At 36.2% G+C, this 18,218-nt stretch overlaps 2 protein-coding genes across 3 annotated transcripts; one reads left to right on the forward strand and one right to left on the reverse strand.

Annotated features, from left to right (window-relative positions):
• The first annotated feature begins 2,968 nt into the window (after window positions 1–2,968).
• On the forward strand, window positions 2,969–10,367 carry LOC116301034 (neuronal acetylcholine receptor subunit alpha-10). Its single transcript, XM_031710044.2, has 5 exons — window positions 2,969–3,147; window positions 6,114–6,262; window positions 6,892–6,936; window positions 7,233–7,342; window positions 8,425–10,367. The coding sequence occupies exons 1-5, from the start codon at window positions 3,066–3,068 to the stop codon at window positions 9,494–9,496; spliced, it is 1,458 nt and encodes a 485-aa protein (XP_031565904.2). The 5' UTR covers window positions 2,969–3,065; the 3' UTR covers window positions 9,497–10,367.
• Window positions 10,198–16,561, reverse strand: LOC116301018 (uncharacterized). 2 transcript variants are annotated; one of them, XM_031710027.2, is made up of 8 exons: window positions 16,398–16,561; window positions 14,847–14,906; window positions 14,481–14,564; window positions 13,803–14,037; window positions 13,280–13,479; window positions 12,551–12,931; window positions 11,762–11,845; window positions 10,198–11,066 (listed from the first exon to the last, which is right to left on the reverse strand). In XM_031710027.2, the coding sequence occupies exons 3-8, from the start codon at window positions 14,545–14,547 to the stop codon at window positions 10,705–10,707; spliced, it is 1,329 nt and encodes a 442-aa protein (XP_031565887.2). In that variant the 5' UTR covers window positions 14,548–14,564; window positions 14,847–14,906; window positions 16,398–16,561; the 3' UTR covers window positions 10,198–10,704. The 2 variants fall into 2 exon arrangements, with proteins under 2 accessions (XP_031565887.2, XP_031565880.2); XM_031710020.2 differs by lacking the exon at window positions 14,847–14,906.
• Window positions 16,562–18,218: the final 1,657 nt, after the last annotated feature.

Consider the following 18,218-nt stretch of genomic DNA (forward strand, 5'->3'; position numbering starts at 1 on the left):
AATTCGGTTTTTCGCACATGGCTTTGGTGGCCTTCTAGACCCATCCGTTAACAAATACGACCTACTGCTTATTACCTTTTCACTGATACGGCGGCCATCTTGAATTATGAGATGCCGAGGGGGCAAACAAACATGAAGTCTTGGTGTTTAGCATATTGTTCTAAATACCAGCAGATTCAATTGCTTTGTAGATGTGCTACTTATTGAAAAGTGTCAAGGGTATATAAAGAAAGACTCTGACAGTTGTGCAGTTGATAAATTTTCCTCCAATAAAGTTGCCCTTCGGCTTCCCATAATGTCTTTACAACAGAATTTCAATAGAGTGCAAACAATATAATCGTGAAACTTTAGTAATACTAAATAGCACAATTTCATGCAAATTCCATTGTTTTCTATTGTTTAATTAGCACTATTTTGTACTATTTAGTAATTAGTGTTTCACGGATTAATTGTTTGCACTCTATGGTTTCGAGCTGTTGTGCATTACTTTCGCTTGAATTTGATTTGCAAACGAATTAGAAAAGAGCGGGGAAATGTTGCCGGTGAAATAGTGTTTATCCTGCCATGAGGAAAACAGGTGAGGAAAAAAGTAACTCTGTTGTTTAATTAGGTTAATTTGCACGAAAAAAAAAAAAAAAAAAAAAAAAACGGTGGCTACGGCCCTGAATATACATAGAGAAAAACTGAATCCGACAACTTCTTTGTCATTTAGGCTCCGTCCACACGTACCGCAAATTTTTGTATCCGCAAATTTTTTTTACGGATACGGGTTGCGTCCACAAGTGTCCGCAAATTTTTGTATCCGTATCCGGACACTTTTACGAACACGGATACGTGTGGACGGTGAAAACGATTCGAATACGCTGTGTGTGGACGCAAACATTTTCGTATCCGCAAAGGATAATTTGCGGATACAAAAATTTCCGGATACGTGTGGACGGGGCCTTATATACAGGTTTTTAAGAAGCTATAGTCACGCACAAGTGCCAGCTTTTGAACTCATTAGCATACGTGTACAGATTTCTGTCATGAGTGAGTAAGGTTCTTTAGTGGACTACGAGACCTCACCGTTTTACGTGGCTAAAAAACCTTCCTTTGCTTAGAGACCAATAGTCCCCTTCACGGTTCCCTGCGCCATCTTGAAAGGTGCCTGTGCATCGAAGGGAGACGAACGGTGAGCTTGTAATGATAGAGACCTTTTTTTAACACCCTGGACAATAGGACGTTTGCATGATGGCGTCATTGACCTCTACTACCAGACTCCCTTGCACACTTTCTTTTGTTCAGTTAATTAGCACCAATTGTCTTACTATTCTCATGAGGGAATACAAATTTAAATGAGAAAAAAATTCGCGAAGTATCTTGGTAGTGGGAGTCAAATGACGCCATCATGCAAACATCCTTATTTATTGTCAATGAGAGGACAGACACATATAAATCTGATGTCAATTTGTTAAATCATGATTATATCAAAACCAGATTAGTGAAAATTTTAGTCTGGGAGCAACTTGAAGTTGAGACATAGAGAAAAGAACAATAGGGTACGAGTAAACGACGCTATTTACTCACAGTTTTGATGCTGAATGAAATTGATAAATTTTTATCCGGCACTTTTTACTGTGAAGAAAATATGTTGCAGTGGCTACTATTACGGCCATAATAGATAAGTTTAATTAAGTTTAAAGTCATTTGCTATTTTTATCTATTTTCATCCAACTGCCCTTTCAAATTATGTAGTTACTTATTAACAACTGTGCAGGTGTGAGAGGACAAGAGCCTCGATCGATTATCAGTTGCTAAACTTCCTTATGTCATTTTACACGAAAATCAACACTTGTAAAAATTCAATTTTGCATTCTGAATACGCCTTCACTTCTCCAATCCAATCCTCTCACAACTTTTCACAACCACTCAACGCTGCCATGGTTTCAGAGCATTTATAACGACCTAGATAATTCTGCAATATCGGCGTTTGAGAACATTTTAGCATGGATTAGGCCAGCTTTAAGTTTTAAAAGGTACGTAGCCAAGTCAGTCTTAATCCTTCTTTATTTAAGAATAGACTGCTTTGCTTTCCGTTAAATTAGCTTTAACGGCAGGTTTTATCTCTGTTATTTTGAACATTCGCACGGAATTTTTTCTGTATTTCACACTGTTTTGTTCTATCCAAGAAACCCTTATTTATCTAACGAGTTTTAGTATTTTACGATTTGCATCATATATAAAGCAAGAGGGTTCACTTTGAGAGGAAATATTAGTTCGCATTAACTTGAAATTACATCGTAACACTCATGAATTTTAGGCTAGATCCATAAAGTTATTTAGAATTATTTAAAATAAATAAGATAAAAACTTCCTATCCAATATTTTTTTTTCATTTCTTTTATTTAATTATTGTTTTTTTGAATGTTTTTTCCTTCTTTTTTTGCTATTTTTTTCAAAGTTTTCTTTGTAGAAATAAAACATATAATCTCACTCGCTGCTATTTTAGTCTCGTTCCATCCTCCTACGGTTCGCTTCTCTCCCCACAAACTATAGAACATAGCGACTAGATTAGATTAGACAGATAGTGAAAGAGTGAATAAGATTAAAAATTCGAAAAATAGCGATGACGGATCTGTTTTTATTATGATTCACTGATCATTTATTTCAATTTGATTCTCATGTATTTTGATGAAATAATTTTGAGTCGGAGCTATTATATTTTCCCTCAGGCTAAATTAAAAATCTTCCGATCATGACCAATAGTTTTTCGCAATATAATCAACGGCTACTAGACAGTCCGCAATTATAAAAAGATGAATAATTTGTTTTTATTCTCTCCCAAACATCATGAAATGATCAATCCGGGAGAAAACTAGACTCCATCTTCATTTTGTTTTTGTTGTTTTTAAAAAGCTAGTTTTTTAAATTTAATACACAGTGCTGTTTGGTGGTGAAGTTAAAACATTGAATTTCTCTCGTATTTTCGTCCTGTAGGTTAAGCGAAATTCTTGTTAAAAATACTTCAAAAGACTGAACAGAAGAAGACGACAAAACTTCTCCAGCTCTGCCATAAAAAAAGGATGGACAAACCTGTTTATTTGTCACGCTTCTTCTTACCCAGCACAGTTTTATATCTACTTACTATCATCGCATTCTCAGAAGGTGAGCGACAATTCGTACGAAAATAATGATTAGAAATGAATTTATGAACTAAGCGGTATTTTCTACTGCAAGTTCATCGGACTAAAGCTCAAATTTACTAGTTGTTTTGAGACGGATTATCGTGTAAAATGACTTTTGATAGAAGGCGTTGAGACTCCGTTGCATGGTTAAATGAATTTAGAGGATTATGATTGAAAACCTTGTTGGAAGCATATTAGCTTCACGATAGTGCTAGTCAATTATTTTCTCAATTTTTGCGGATTTCATTTTCTTGTAAAAGAACTGGGGTTGGACATGTTAACATTGTACTAGAACTAAAACACGATAAAAAATCATCACAAAAAAGGGAAAACCTCATATCTAGAATAAATAATGCTTCAATTAGTAAATGTGCCATCATTATAATTACAGGTGTTTAATAGCATCTTATCTTTGGCCTTGCTGACAAGTTTTTTTCTGGAATTCTATCTTAAACTTACAGTACAAACATATTATTTCTTAAGCTTTCTTTTTATCATATCCTACACCTCAAGAACTATTACATATAAAACTACTCTACAATTTTTTATTAACTTTCAGTATATATATCTATCTATTTATTTTATCTATTTATTATATGACTTTTTTTCCATATCTTTTTTCATATCCTTTTTTGAAATAGTTGTATGTACATATGTACATACTATAATTTAGATAGCTTCTTCTATATTTATAATTCCGCGCTTTAGGAGTACTAATTGAGGCTTTAAGGAAATTTTTTACCATTTGAATCTTTCTTTTTCATCATATCCTAATGACGAAAATTATAATTCAAGAACTAATTAAATGTACAAACTACTTTACTCGTATACGAAGTTTTATTTTTCGTATCCAAACTTTTCAACTAGAAGATAATTGAGGCTTTAAAAACATTCTGAATGATTCGTTTGCTGTACGTTCCTTTTGAATTAAAATCTCGAAAACTTCATTTGAAAACAGGCAACGAGTAAAATTACTAAAAGTACTTTTGGGTTGAGTTGGTAAGATAATATTTGTCATTTAATAAACAACTGGCTATACAATTTTAGTATTAAATACTAAGGTGATTAATGAAAATCTCGCGCGCTGATTGGTCGAGAAACTCAGATTATCACACGATAATCACCTCCAGCGATAATCCATAATGGCGGCCAGCCGCTTTGTTGCTGTTATCGGGAAAAAATGTGTCGTTTATCCTTCTTTTCTTCTTCTTTTTTTGAAAGACTCACCTGTGTATTTATACTAAAACAATTATTAACCTCAGGCCTAGTGAATAACTTCGTTTTGGTTATTATTCCCCGATATTCATGATTGTTAAATAATATACACTCTCATTATAATACTTGAAAGGGCGCCAAAATGATTCCTGGTTGTAGCCCAGCTCATTAATCATTTCTTACAAGGAAGGAGCGAGTGAAAACATCGCGCTATGAAAGGGAAGCTTCGAGAAGAGATCCAGGTTTATCTCGTGTCTGTAATTTTAACGTTTAACCGAGTTTGTCAAGGTATGTTACATGCGATAGATGATTATCAACAAGTTAAGTTAAATAACTGCCTTCGTTTATAAAGAAAGGAAGTTTGAAAAAAAAACTGTACATGATGAACGCCTGCATGATCAAATTGATCCTTTTTTTTCAGTATGAAAGAGTGAACTTGTAAATACCTAAAAGGTATTATTTCGGTATCAGCAAGAAGCTAGGCCACAGCTTACTCACTAGAGGGGTGTGCCACAGCTATTTAGTTTGTTTTCTAAGCATAGCTCTACAATCTTTTATGATGTTTCAAAGCTAGCTATTCCTGTTTTATTTCTCTTTTTTTTTTTTTTTTTTTTCTTTTTCTTTTATTTTCTTTCTATTTTTATATTTTACTGAGCTAAGCTGATGTGGTTCGAAAACAGTATTTGTCAGTTGCTTTTCAGTCGCTTTGTAACTAAATTTAATGATAGCTTCAGATTATCTAACCAACCATTTGACTATGAGTCCATCACAACAAACCAACAAACCAACACACCAAAAAAACCCACAAAACCAACCTCCAACTGACTCCAACTGGCCGTACTAACCCACCAACAACCAACCCAACAACCACCTGAAGATTAAAAAACAGAATTTAGTTTTTAAGGAGGATTGCAGTGAATTTAATAACTTCATCTAGGTATCATAAAATGACCCCTCGATCTTTTGCAAATTAATGGCATTCTCTTATTGAGGCTTACAGTATATATTGTGGCCTTATTACTTAAAAAGGGGCGCGATTTTGAACAATAACATTGACAGTCGACGTGTATGGACAACGAGCCTATCGTGAATAACACAATGAAAACTACGTAAAAATAATGATTGTTAACAGATAATTAACGAGTGATAATCAAATCAATACGTGTTAAAAACTTTCTTGTTAATTTCAAAACCGACCTGGAAGATTTGTTTAGACTCTATGGATGACTTAAGGTTACGGCCAAGGTTCGTCAAATGGTCCGAGTTTGTCCTAAAATATTTCGAAAAGAGCAAGTATTCCAATTGTATGCCATTTTTTTCCGATGCAAAAGCGAACCAATCATCACCGTTGCAGCATTTTCCCAATAAAATTCGAATATTTTCCCACAAACAACTACACAGTATTTGTTTTAGGGAGTACTACAAGAATTTTATTTTATTTTCTCAGGACAATATATTTTACAATTGAAGCAATTTATGACTCATTTTCCTGCGACCAGAGTTGTAAATTAATATTCTAATATATTCTAGCAAATTTGTTGAGCTTGTGGGACATAGCAACGGTAACTAAGGGGAGTCAGAACTATGAATTAAACGTCACCATGCTTGAGGTCTATCGATCCGGCAAGGATCGCTATTCCATGCTTTAATTCCACCATTATTGTTCCGTGTTTTAGTAAAGAAAAAAAATATTAAATACATTTTTGAAATGTGTCCTCTGTTTTTACTCAGGACTTAACAGAAGCGGTTTGGTACGACACGAAGAACGTTTGTACAATGACTTATTTGACGGCTACAACAAGGAAATACGTCCTGTGCTCAACCCATCAGAGGCTGTACACGTGACCTTTGGATTCGCTCTCTCTGAGATAATTGATGTGGTGAGTTTTTAACCGATAACACACTACTTTTTCACAGTCTTGTCTTGATTCTATATAGTTTTTTTGTGTGTTTTGTCTTAAGGAACGACCTATGCTTCTGGTTGTTGTTGCGTATTTGCTTTCTAATATCAGGGGCGTAGCCAGAGGGGAAATCAAGGGGGTCAGGTCATTTATATGGTCATTTTAATTTATTATCATTATCATCATCATTATTTTTTTTTATTTTTTTTTTATTATTTTATTTTATTATTTTATTTTTTTTTTAAATTAATTAATTAATTTATTTATTTTTATTATTGTTATTATGTAAATACAGAAGTTAAAAAATAAGTGCTGGCTTTTTAAGGCCCCCCTCTCCAGGAAAATCCAAGCTACGCCCCTGAATATTATTTATTTATTATTTATTTTTGAATTTTTCAAAAATGAAAAATCTAATCTGACCCAATATTCTAATGATAATATTTGGTCATGAACGACGTGGATTGTACATGCAGACAATATAATATTGGTGATGACTTCAATCGAAAAAGTTCAAACTGTTTTCTCTAGGGCTCTTAGGCTTTTATAATCAAATGTATAAGAAAATAGTTTAAAAAATTATAGACTAACTTCCATCCAAATGGTTTCAGGATGAGAAAAACCAAGTGCTTACGACAAACGTCTGGGTGCGACAGGTAAGATGAAGAAAATGTGACAAGTATATTTGGGATACAAGAACTGGAAGTGAAAAATATCTAAACGGCTTATCACTAAGTTTTAGCGCTATTTTCCTCGATTTTCAGCAAAATTATTTTTTTCTAGATTTCCTCCTTGCAGAGTTTAAGCTATTAAGAGACTGCTATTGCGCATGCTCAAACTTTTGTTTGGAGAGAATGCGCGATAAGAAATAGAGGTTTTGTACTTTATCATAGTTGCCTCGTCCTTCAAATTATTTGTAAAAAATATTTAGTTTTTTTTTTTCGTGGTATAGACTTGGAAAGATGTATCCTTTGCATGGAACTCGTCTCGTTATGGCAACATAGCTTCTATTAACGTAGATGCGAAGACAGTCTGGGTGCCGGACATTGTTCTCTACAACAAGTAAGTCAGTTGGACATGGGTATATCTGTTAATGGCATTTTAGAACAGGAAAATGAAAAGCTAAAATAATTGAAGAAAAATTGAATGTTCAGCTTAGGGAAAAATCAATTCAAGTGCACAGGTAATGACATGAACATTTCTTATTTCTTGTAATTTTCACTGCATTTGTGCACTACAATAGGCACCATCATCGCCATCTCCAAAAACAACAACTTCATCAACAATAACAACAACGACAAACATTGTAAATCATTCACAAAGCCGAATATTAGAAAATTATTTTTCTTCTACGTGAGTTACTAATTTTGTTAGCCAAACTTTCACACACTAGTGCATCATCAGGCGAAAGGCTAGTAGGGACAGTTTTTTACGTTAACTAGAAACTATAAGCGTGCACGAGCAACTCGAAACCAATAAGCGAGCACGTTACTATAAGGCATGGTCAAAAAGCTATTTTGAAAACGTTTGGAATTATTGCATTTTGGAAATGTGTGGTTAAACCATGACACGACAAACAAAAATACATTATTACTTAGTCCTACATGGAACTAGAAGCATATCATTCCATATAGGTAAAGAAAAATTACACCAAGGGTATGGGGTAAGACAAGACGCAACTTCCTATTTTTTTATATACTATCCTAACTGACTAACGCTTCTCCGTACCCCTGTAAAAGACATAGCTTATTTTCCTTGGCTTCTTGACCCTTGCTTGATTTTACCCTCAGTAGACCTCCTCGGCTCTGAGGCGCTCGAGCGAAATGTTGTCCCATTTCCGGTTCATTCCCTTGAGAATAATATTCTTTGTTTGAGTTGTATCCATATTCATGTTCTTCTCATGTGCAACCGAGCACAAACCTTAAAGAAAGAAATGATACTCTAGGGAATGACACTTAGGACAACATTACGTCAGAGCCGAGGAGGTCTATTAAAACGCTAATTGTAGAGAATTTATCCTGAACAAATTTCATTCTTTGCGAACCTATGGATGTTTTGAACAGAAGACTGGGGGGTTCAAGGGGAGCTCATGATCATACCTATCATAATGATGTAATAGAAAGCACCCTTGTTTGTTTTTACAGTGTCAACAACAACGACCACGGTGAACAATATCTCTTCAACACTAAAGTGGTGATCAGCCATGATGGGACTTTTGCTTGGTACTCGCCGAACAAGTTCAACACATTTTGTAAGATTGATGTCCGACCTTTTCCCTTTGACACTCAAGAATGCAGGATTACGTTCGGATCCTGGACCTACACTGGGGATGAAATCGATCTTTACTTTTACAAGAACACGTCAAGGGCCGATTTAGGAATATTCTCGAAGAACGGAGAATGGGATCTAACGTCTGCTGAAGGAGTTCGAAACGTTATTTCATACGATTGTTGTTCATCACCTTTTATTGACTTGACGTATAATATTATCATCAGTAGAAGGCCCCTCTTTTTCTTGAATAACCTCATTCTCCCTTGCATCGTACTGGCACTGCTCACGTCTGTCTCCTTCCTATTCCCTCCAGAGACTGGGGAGAGAATCTCATTGGTCATTACAGTCTTGTTGGGTATGACAGTGTTTATGATAATCTTCACGGAAGCGATTCCCGCCACTTCAGAAGCGACTCCTTTGATTGGTAAATATTTTGCAGCGGTACTCTTTGAAGTTGCACTTTGTCTCCTAGCGACGTGCGTGCCCTTACGGCTTCAACATTTGCATCCTGGCACGGAAATGCCTCGATGGCCAAAAGTATTAATTTTTGATTATATTGGGTATGTTATGTGCTTCGGAAGTTCTAGGCCATTAAAAAAGGGCAGGAAAAAAGAAAGTCAGTCAGGGAAGGTGACCAAGATTCACAGCTACACTAACGATGATATTAAGCTCAGTGACACCGACATTATAGAGAATGGCTATGTAAATGATCACGAGAAAACGAAGCAACGCTCAGAAGCCTTTGAGAATAACCCACAAGGAAAGCCCCACGATTATTCTGTTGTTAATGAGTATATCAAGACAAAGGAAAGAGAAGACGAACTGTACGCCGAGTGGAAGAACGCCATTAGTGTCCTTGATCGATTTTTCTTTTGGCTTTTTATCTTAACGTTTGTCGTGTCCAGTGTTGTTATTCTGTATGGGTATTCCAGAAAGTTGAAATAAAACTTTGTATGTATGTAAAAGAACTAGAGACGAAGCTCCCTTCCATCCAAAGAACCAAGCCAAACTTGCAAGAAAGCAACATTCAATAGACCCTTGCTGTACGTGGAAATGCGGCTCAATTTGCAATGACATAGCTATGATAGGTTCCAATTCTCTGTGTGGTATCTTTTGTCAGCTGAATAGCAAGTTTTCGAAAAATGTGTACAGTGGGAGATAGAGCTTGAAGAGCAGTTTTGCCAGAGAAACGAGCCAAGCTAGCAATTAGAAAAGGACATCCAATAGATTTGCTATGAATAGACGTTATTTGCGATTTCGTAGAGTATTTGTACAAGCTGAACGGCCAGTCTTCATTGATGACTAAGCAGTGTAAGGAGTGCCATTCCTATCACTGAAGGCTATTAAGGATAGGTGATTAATTCAGTTATCGAGGAAATGAATTCAGCAAATTTGAACGAAACTTTGGCAAAAGTGCACTCTGCGAGCAGGAAATAAAATACAAGTGGTTACCAAGAGACCAATAGAAGATCCAAGGCAAAGTCACTCAGCAACACTCAGAGGCTCAGCTGTACTACATTACTCTTAGTGAACGACGGTAGCATAAGATAGTCTGCGCATATGCTTGTCGCGTTTTTAAAGTGTCGACAAGAGTTTTAAGAGTAAAGAAAGTAGTGAATACATTAATATTCTGTTGGACATAGAACTTTCAAATAATAAACTTTATACTCAAAAAATACAGACTTTTCACATGGCTGAATGAAAGAGTAGCCACGTATACTGGAATTTGTTTTTCGCGTATTTACCTGATTTTATGCTAACAGAGCAATGTCTTCCATACTCTAGCGTATCAATAAAAATACGATTATTACGCATCGATCTATTTGTTATATTTGGTTTTCAAACCGTCCTGAAAAAGCTAAGAACAAATAGGAGCAGTGAAACTTGTTTACGAATATTTAAAAAAAAAAAAGTCGTTCGGCCCGACAATTTCATACGCGAGTTCCGTACTCCCTAATCTAGTTGAATAGGGCCAGGCTGTACGAATGGTAGATAGCGCTAACCGGCGAATAAATCCGTATTCAGTGAATCAGAAAGTGCTGCTGTTATCCAAAACACTTAGCCATTGGATAACATTTATCCCTCGGATAGCGCTATCCACCTTTCGTGCCACCGCGCCGAGAACTGCACTTGACAAATCGGCTATCACATGATCAGGAAATACATACTTGTCCGCTTCCTCTTTCAGGGAAACGTGTGCAGTTAAAATGTTCTGGCCACTGAAAGCCAAATTTCTTTAACACTGGCTGACAGCCGCGAAATGATCGAAGACATAACGATCGACAGGGTGATATTACGTTCATCTTGGTGCATATTGGTGCATACATTGAACATAGGAACCTTTCCAAGGAACTGGAACACTGGATCTTGACAAGAGGGATAAACTGATTCAGTTCTAGCATGGCTTCGTCCTGAGTACGATGTTTCAAGATATTTGGAAATAATGTGGAACTGTAGCCTAATGCAGAACACATTGGTATCGTAAGGTTCTGACAATGGCTTCCTGAAGAAGTTTCTGTGAAGAAATGATAAATGATTTCGTCAGTAACTGTTAGTTTTGACTTCCATTTTTGTTCAAAAATTCGTCTACCGATTGGGTAATTATTGTCAGTTATTATAAAGTCTTGTTCTCAATTGCGACCCAAGCATAAGCAAAAGCGAGCCAACGCACGAAGCTCAAAATATTCCGTTCTTTTTCGCATGCTTCGCTTCTTTTCATAGTAAGAACATGGAGTTGCGTCTGCTTTCGTCACTTGCCAGAACCCAGCCTATAACCTTTCGCATATGGCCGAGATTTTGAGCTTAAGTTGTCATCCACTGATTGTAATTGCTATAGCCTTCGTCGTTTTTCTCTCTCACGTATATTTGTTTCGGTATCTTCTGTTATTTTACTACCGATTATTTAAGCACATCTTCCAATTTGTTCAGTAGTTCTATTAGACGGCAAAGTAAACCTCTTTTTCCTGTGCGAAATGTTTCCCAATTTCAGACGACGTGTCATTTCCTAGAGTATCATTTTTGTGTTTAACGTTTGTGCATAATAAGACATATGAATATCAATACTAGTCAAATCTCAAGAGGATGACGCGTGGTTTGAAATGAGAAAACATTATTGATGTACGACTAAGCTAAAGAAATCTGTTAGAAATGCAAGCAATGTTAAATCCAATAAAACATATCAGTGGAGTCTTGCTATAACAAAACACTTACCTGCCCGAGGAAAAGTCTTGGTTATTATTGATGGTGTCTGTCTTGTTGGAATTGGTAGTTCAGTAGTTGTTACATTCGTAAGTTCTGAAAGACGAATACATAAATAACTAGATGTCTTTATTTATCATTATTAATCGTGACATGACGAAATGAAATTACCAGTATAATAACAATATTAAATAAGATCTCAGAAAAAATCCCAGCTTCAGATGGGATTTAAATCTGAGCTCATATTTCACACTATTGCTATGGATTTCATTTCATATATCCCTACCATATATATTACTTTTCATCTTCTAATCGTGACTTACATTGCAGCAACATTTGTTAAATACAGGCAAGGCAACAATTTCTTATCGTCATTGCGACAAATCAAAGTTGGTTTTGTCAAAATCCATATATACTCAGATATGTTAGAAGACACTCGTGTGCAATACAGTATACTCGTGGACTGAAAACCAATATCATTATTAGAAGAATGATCGTACAAGTTGTGATGGACACCAATTTGGTTTGTCTTTCAGTGACTTAGGCCTTCTTGCTTCTCTCGTGCTCTACACAGCTCCCAGAGCGTTTATATCACAATAAAAATGCAGCAGTTTTATGTAAAAGTAACACAAGTGCTTTTGTAAAATGTTTTTCATGGATTTTGCGCAAGCGTGTCTCTGTGCTCTATTATAGACACAGTAGCCAGCCAATCAGAGAGCGCTTTTCAAATATTTTATAATACATTTTATGAATATATATTGGGCAGCTTAAAATAATTTAAAAGTTCAAATAACTTCGTACCTGTCTGATTATCAGAAGGTTTTGAGATACACGTCTCACCACTGCCTTCCTCCGGAAATCTTGAGCAGTTAAATTTTGCTGGCCACACAAAACCAAATCTATTCAACAAGGGTTCACACCCCTGCTTCGATCTTTCACACAGCGAGCGACAAGGTGGCAGATTGCCGATTTCCGTGCACACCGGTGCGTAGATGGAACATAAAAACAGGTTTAAGGAACTTGAACAACCTATTTTGACTACTGGATAGAGTTCGTGAACTTCTAAGGCAGCTTCTTCTTGGGTTCGGTGACCAAACATGTTTGGGAAGGTAGTATAGTTGTACCCGATTTCCTTGCACATTGGTATTTCTACTTCCTGACAAATCCCTTTTTTAGATATGCCTGGAAATACAAGGTACATCTTTTGATGTAAAACATATTTCGCATGAGAGGCCAAAAAAAACAGGAAATTTACGACGATTGGAATAATTAAGTTCGACACGCACGGATTTCACATTACTTTTTCATTTTTTTCTCCATTAAAAAATATGGGAAACGCCCCACTAGCACTAACACACCCCCCCCCCCCCCCCCCCCCCTTCCTCCCAACGGTTTTACAGGAGCCACGTCGTGGTAATAGATAATTCACTAGCTTCTTTGGGAAATAAAATTTCATGTCATGCGGAAACATTTCACAATTCTTGCCATGAGACAGCCGCGAGAATCCCAGTGTCTATAGTCTACTCTCACCTTCAATTTGTTTTTGTTTGACTTTCCGAACTGCTGGAAGTCGTTGAGGCAGATGTGCCGGTTTGGGAGAACGGCTAGCCTTAAATCCTTCAAAACATCTTTTCCTGGGAAGTTTACTGCAGCGAAGAGAGGAAGGCCATTTCATTTTTAATTTCTTCATCACACGGCGGCAATCTTTTCTTATTTTGTGACACAATGACCTGAAATGGGAAAAAGAAGATGTTGCTGAATGACACATGTGGGGAGGCATAGATTGAATGTATTTTGTAGAACATGAAATAATGTTGACGCCCTGCAAATGCACACTTTTAAGATTTGTTTTGAATTCAAGGCTAACATGGAAACACTTAAGAAATACCACAAATTCCATCGAGAAAAATGTGATTTCATTTGCTTATGCGTTTCATGACTGTTTTTGGTGTAAAAATAGTTAGTTTATACGTAATGGAAGGTTTTGGTTATACGATAAGTGTAGTATACTAGTCAACCTTGTCACGCTTTGATTTTCACGCTTCTACCTTACCTGCAAGGAATCTGTGACTGATCATAGATACAGGGAGGTGCGTACACCCTGCAAAGAAACTTCTCGAGAAGTGGTGAGCAGTGTTTCCTAAGTACTTTGCCCCAGCGCCTGATGACTTTTGCTACCTGGTTCTGGTCTGTATGGCCAAAACTGTTAGGTAACATCGTGTAGGTATAGCCCACTTGACTGCATGTTTTGATATCGATCCTTTCACACAAAGGTTTCACTTTGAGGGCTAAAGGCAAGCATAAACAATGATTCTAAAGATTTTCCGCAAGATAGGTGTGTCTCTAATTTACATAAATGAAAATCTTTGTGAATTTCACAATTATTTTGTGACCAAGATAGAGATCATGAATGAATTAGTAAACGTGCACAATGCTCCATGTTCGAATTCTCTGCTGCCTCTGCTGTTTTTTGTGTATAGGATATATATGTGTTATAGTGAAGTACCGTGGAATTTGAAAGAAAGTTCATTTGAAACATGAAACATATGTTCACGCCAAAATCGATTGTATAGTTGCATAACAGAAAAGAAAAGAAAAGAAAAGAAAGTAAGTGCGCGGTCATTAAATGATCGGTCGCCTGGGGAAGGGAAAGTAGTTGGGAGGCCTTACGATCGTTTTGTGTCACCGTCATAGAGTAAGACAAGAATAAGGAAATTCACACAATACTTACCAACAGTACTCCATCCTTGAACCAGTACAATAGCAGCAACAATAAACACAATCTTTATACCTCCCATCGGGAAAACGTCACCGCCTAAGAAGGCAAAAAAGAAAATAGTTCTCCAAACGAGCATTATTTGTTCAATAGCTTCTTAGCGTGTGGCTTGGTAGCCCAGTAAGGGGCAACAGTCTCAAGCAGATCTTTTTGACTCAACTTTGTCAAGTTTCCAAAGGCACTTTTTTTTTCAGGTCATCTTTACAATTCAAGACAGATGTAAAAAATACGACGAACTGATTAAGAGGTGCATGCCTTTAGAATTGGAATTCGTAGGAAAATCTACTTTATTTTGTTCGAGTTTCATGAAAATTAACTTACCACAGCGTTAGCCAACTCTTTTTTTGTTTTGTTTTGCTTTTGCAAGCTTTCTTGATGAGCCTAAAGCAAAAGCTATTAGTCGTTAGTGAGTATTAAGAACAGTGGCTACAAGGCTTAATCCGTGAAATAGTAGGCAGATCAAGATTCCCGTTTTTCATTCCCGCAAACGGCACACGTGACCACGTATTAATCGTTTCCCTACATTTCACTTTACCTTTCGCGAACCTTCTCGACAAAGACAAGTCTTATTTTGTTTATCTAGTACTTGGAGTTTTTAACCATTTCTTTTCACTAATTTTAAAGAATTTTTTAATGTTCACCTAAACGAGAATCTTAACTCTAGTTAGTAGACTAATAGAGGTTAGCTATTCGGTTATTTCTGTGGTTTTCGTTTGAGTTTATTTGACTATTACACATCGGCATGTAATTTTTGCCTCAAGGGTTAAGTAAAATTGCTCTAAAACAAACTTAATGATGAACTAAAGGGCTTTAAATAATCTAAGTGATGATTATCTATCTTAAGCTACCGCTGTTTAAGTGAGACAAAGGTACCGATACTCAATAACCCGCTGGTTTTTGTGTTTGTGTTTGGGGTATCAATGTTGCATTCTTTAAATTAAATGAACAGTTATCCAGGCTTCATGTTGAGATGTCTGAATGAAATGTCGTTCCAATCACGGTAGGTATTCCTTTTTTCTTTGAGTTTCGACGATAGGTATCTTTGAAATAAGCACTTGGACAAAATTCAATCCAAAGATATGAAAGCTTATGCGATCATCATCGATCAATCTTTTAAGATGTCATCATAAATGAACATTTGCCCTGACAATCAATTAATTACGCGAATAAACTAACTAAAAAAACATATGAAGAAAACACAAATACCCCATTCACACCAAAGCTTAAACATGTTTAAAAGTGGTTTAACTAAAAAGGCGGGTTTGGAAAACTATCTACGAACACTGCACAATATTTGGTGAAATAATGCATGTAAACTATCCTTTGTCTTGCTCTGACAATATTTTAGAAAGTTTCATTATATTGTAGGTTTCTAGTTTCTCAATTTTTTTCCTAATGATAACATAGTTTAACTAAACACGTTTAGGTGTGAATGGGGTATAAGATTTTAAAAATCTGAACTACTTTATTAATTAATATTAACACCTTTTTTATCTCGTTGTATTACAGTTTCTAAATCCAGTTAATTCTAAATTGTAGCGCCATCCGAATTATGTTTGCTGTCTGATGACTAACATTTCAGTCTAGGTAAATAAGAATGGCATACACTTTTTTTTCTGAATAGAAAAGGTGGAAAGTACTTTTTTTACGAAATGTCGTCGAACGCAAAATGTTTGTTGTGACAATTTCTTTGTTATTTCTTTGTGGACTATATCGTTCTCAGAAAAGAGGTTGAACTTAGTTTTAAAACCTTTTAACGCAGAGCCACTCAAGCGCTCCTTTTAGTAGTACAGTACAGTACATTTGTTTTTCATTAAAGTTGAATTTTACTCCTGTATTTAAAAAAGAAAAAAACGCAGACGAGTGACTCACCTTTATGAGCACCAAGTTTGAGTTCTTTTTTATACTGGCTGTCGAAAAACTCAACTCTGAAAGGCCTTCTTCCGCAGCCTTAGTAAAGTACTCGCAAAGTTCGATGACTGCATGAGAGTTGCTTTATTTCGTGGTTTTTATGCAGCTGTTATGGCTGATCGCAAGACATCAAATACTTTCATTTTAAGAGATGAAAAAGGTTAAACTCTTTGGGGTATTTGGCCAATTAGAAAATGCAAAATATTGTGACGGCCAAGCCCCACGAGAGCTAAGGTTGCCAGTGGAAGGCAAAATACTTTGATATGTCTAAACACAGCAGGGCCTAGGGTGAAAGAGTTCAAGTAGAAACCCTAGTCTATTAGATCACTGGAGTTGAATAAAAATGAAAAGCAGAAAAATAATTTTAGAATATTATTATAATATATATAATAATATTACAGAAACAGAAGTATAGTATGTATCATGGAATTGATGGTTTTTACGGCGGCCATGTTGGAGGAACTTAACAAAAGAATTGTCAATGAATTCTTTTGTCATATCCTCCAACATGGCCGCCGTGTCTTTTGTTATTTAATTCTCTTGGGAAGGGTTGAAAACCATCAATAGACTACACATCTTATTGCAATTTGACTTAAAGATACAATCAATAGGAGTCGAATAAAATCCAGGACTAGTACGCTAAAATTATGTAAAATTAGTGGGTGCTGGGCATCTAACGGCTCCAGTTAGATCATTGGCAATTATCTTGATTTCATCCTTGGAGAGCTTGGCGATAGTAACTGGAGGGGAGGGGTGGGGATTTAAGGTAGGAATGACGTCACTGCAAAGCTGAGGTGTTATGAAGTCTGTAACTAAATTGACCAGGGAAAATTTTTTGTCCAACCAGTGCAATAAAAATATATAACTCATTAGTTATTACGAGTTTTATATTTTCATTGCAATATAGCACCTTCTTTTTCTCATTTGGTAGCCTGGAAATCAACAATTTCAAAAGGATAAGTGACACCCCATTTTTTTGCAAAAGTTCTCGATTCTGATTGGCTAATATTTTCTCTCAGATCAGCTGGATATTCTTTTGCTTCCTCGTAGCCTCGCTTCTCTGTACTTAATGATGATCATGATCAATGATGCAAAATGCTAGGCAAACCCCATCGGCTCAATTTTATTTTACTTCTTGAAATTTCAAGTTCTGTTCTTTTTTATGAAGCTTTTTTTTTTGCGTGACGGAATTGAACGAAGGAAAGCGATACGAACTTTGGGCTTCTGGTGAGCGAAGTGTATTCAACAATTACTTCTCTTCACAAAATAGGTTCTTTCACTGCATCCATATCTACGTTTCTTCTTCAATTTTGATGACTTTTAAAACTGTAAAACAGTCGGAATTAAATATAACAATTGTCCTGAAAGGTCATAGTCTCATGTTGAAGTGCTTGATGGGAACTCCTTGGCGTGTGCGTGAAATTAAATAAATGTATACAGTCCACTCCTTGTCCATATGTGTCCTCTCCATCTAATGTATCGTGTCTTGATGGGTACCGTCACTCTGTTGGTACTCATTGCTGTGCATGTGGTTGTATACAGATGTACATCCATGCAGTTCAACCTTCATCGATATGTGTCCTCTCCATCTAATGTATCGTGTCTTGATGGGTACCGTCAGTCTGTTGGTACTCATTGCTGTGCTTGCGGTTGTATGCAGATGCACATCCATACAGCTCAACCTTCATCGATATGTGTCCTCTCCAACTAATGTATCGTGTCTTGATGGGTACCGTCAGTCTGTTGGTACTCATTGCTGTGCTTGTGGTTGTATGCAGATGC

Source organism: Actinia tenebrosa, unplaced genomic scaffold (genome assembly GCF_029948245.1).
Source record: "Actinia tenebrosa isolate PJP-AT-01 unplaced genomic scaffold, QUT_ActTen_1.0 PGA_scaffold5__44_contigs__length_20552954, whole genome shotgun sequence".
Taxonomy (NCBI): Eukaryota; Metazoa; Cnidaria; class Anthozoa; order Actiniaria; family Actiniidae; genus Actinia; species Actinia tenebrosa.

Excerpts from the sequence above, each read along its gene's own strand:
- LOC116301034 (XM_031710044.2), top strand. The coding sequence starts at position 3,066 with ATGGACAAACCTGTTTATTTGTCACGCTTCTTCTTACCCAGCACAGTT. Across the intron at positions 6,937-7,232 it reads CAAACGTCTGGGTGCGACAG|ACTTGGAAAGATGTATCCTT; the intron begins GTAAGATGAAGA and ends TTCGTGGTATAG. Across the intron at positions 7,343-8,424 it reads GACATTGTTCTCTACAACAA|TGTCAACAACAACGACCACG; the intron begins GTAAGTCAGTTG and ends TTGTTTTTACAG.
- LOC116301018 (XM_031710020.2), bottom strand. The coding sequence starts at position 14,547 with ATGGGAGGTATAAAGATTGTGTTTATTGTTGCTGCTATTGTACTGGTT. Across the intron at positions 14,038-14,480 it reads TCAAGGATGGAGTACTGTTG|CCCTCAAAGTGAAACCTTTG; the intron begins GTAAGTATTGTG and ends GCTTGCCTTTAG. Across the intron at positions 12,932-13,279 it reads CAAACAAAAACAAATTGAAG|GCATATCTAAAAAAGGGATT; the intron begins GTGAGAGTAGAC and ends TTGTATTTCCAG.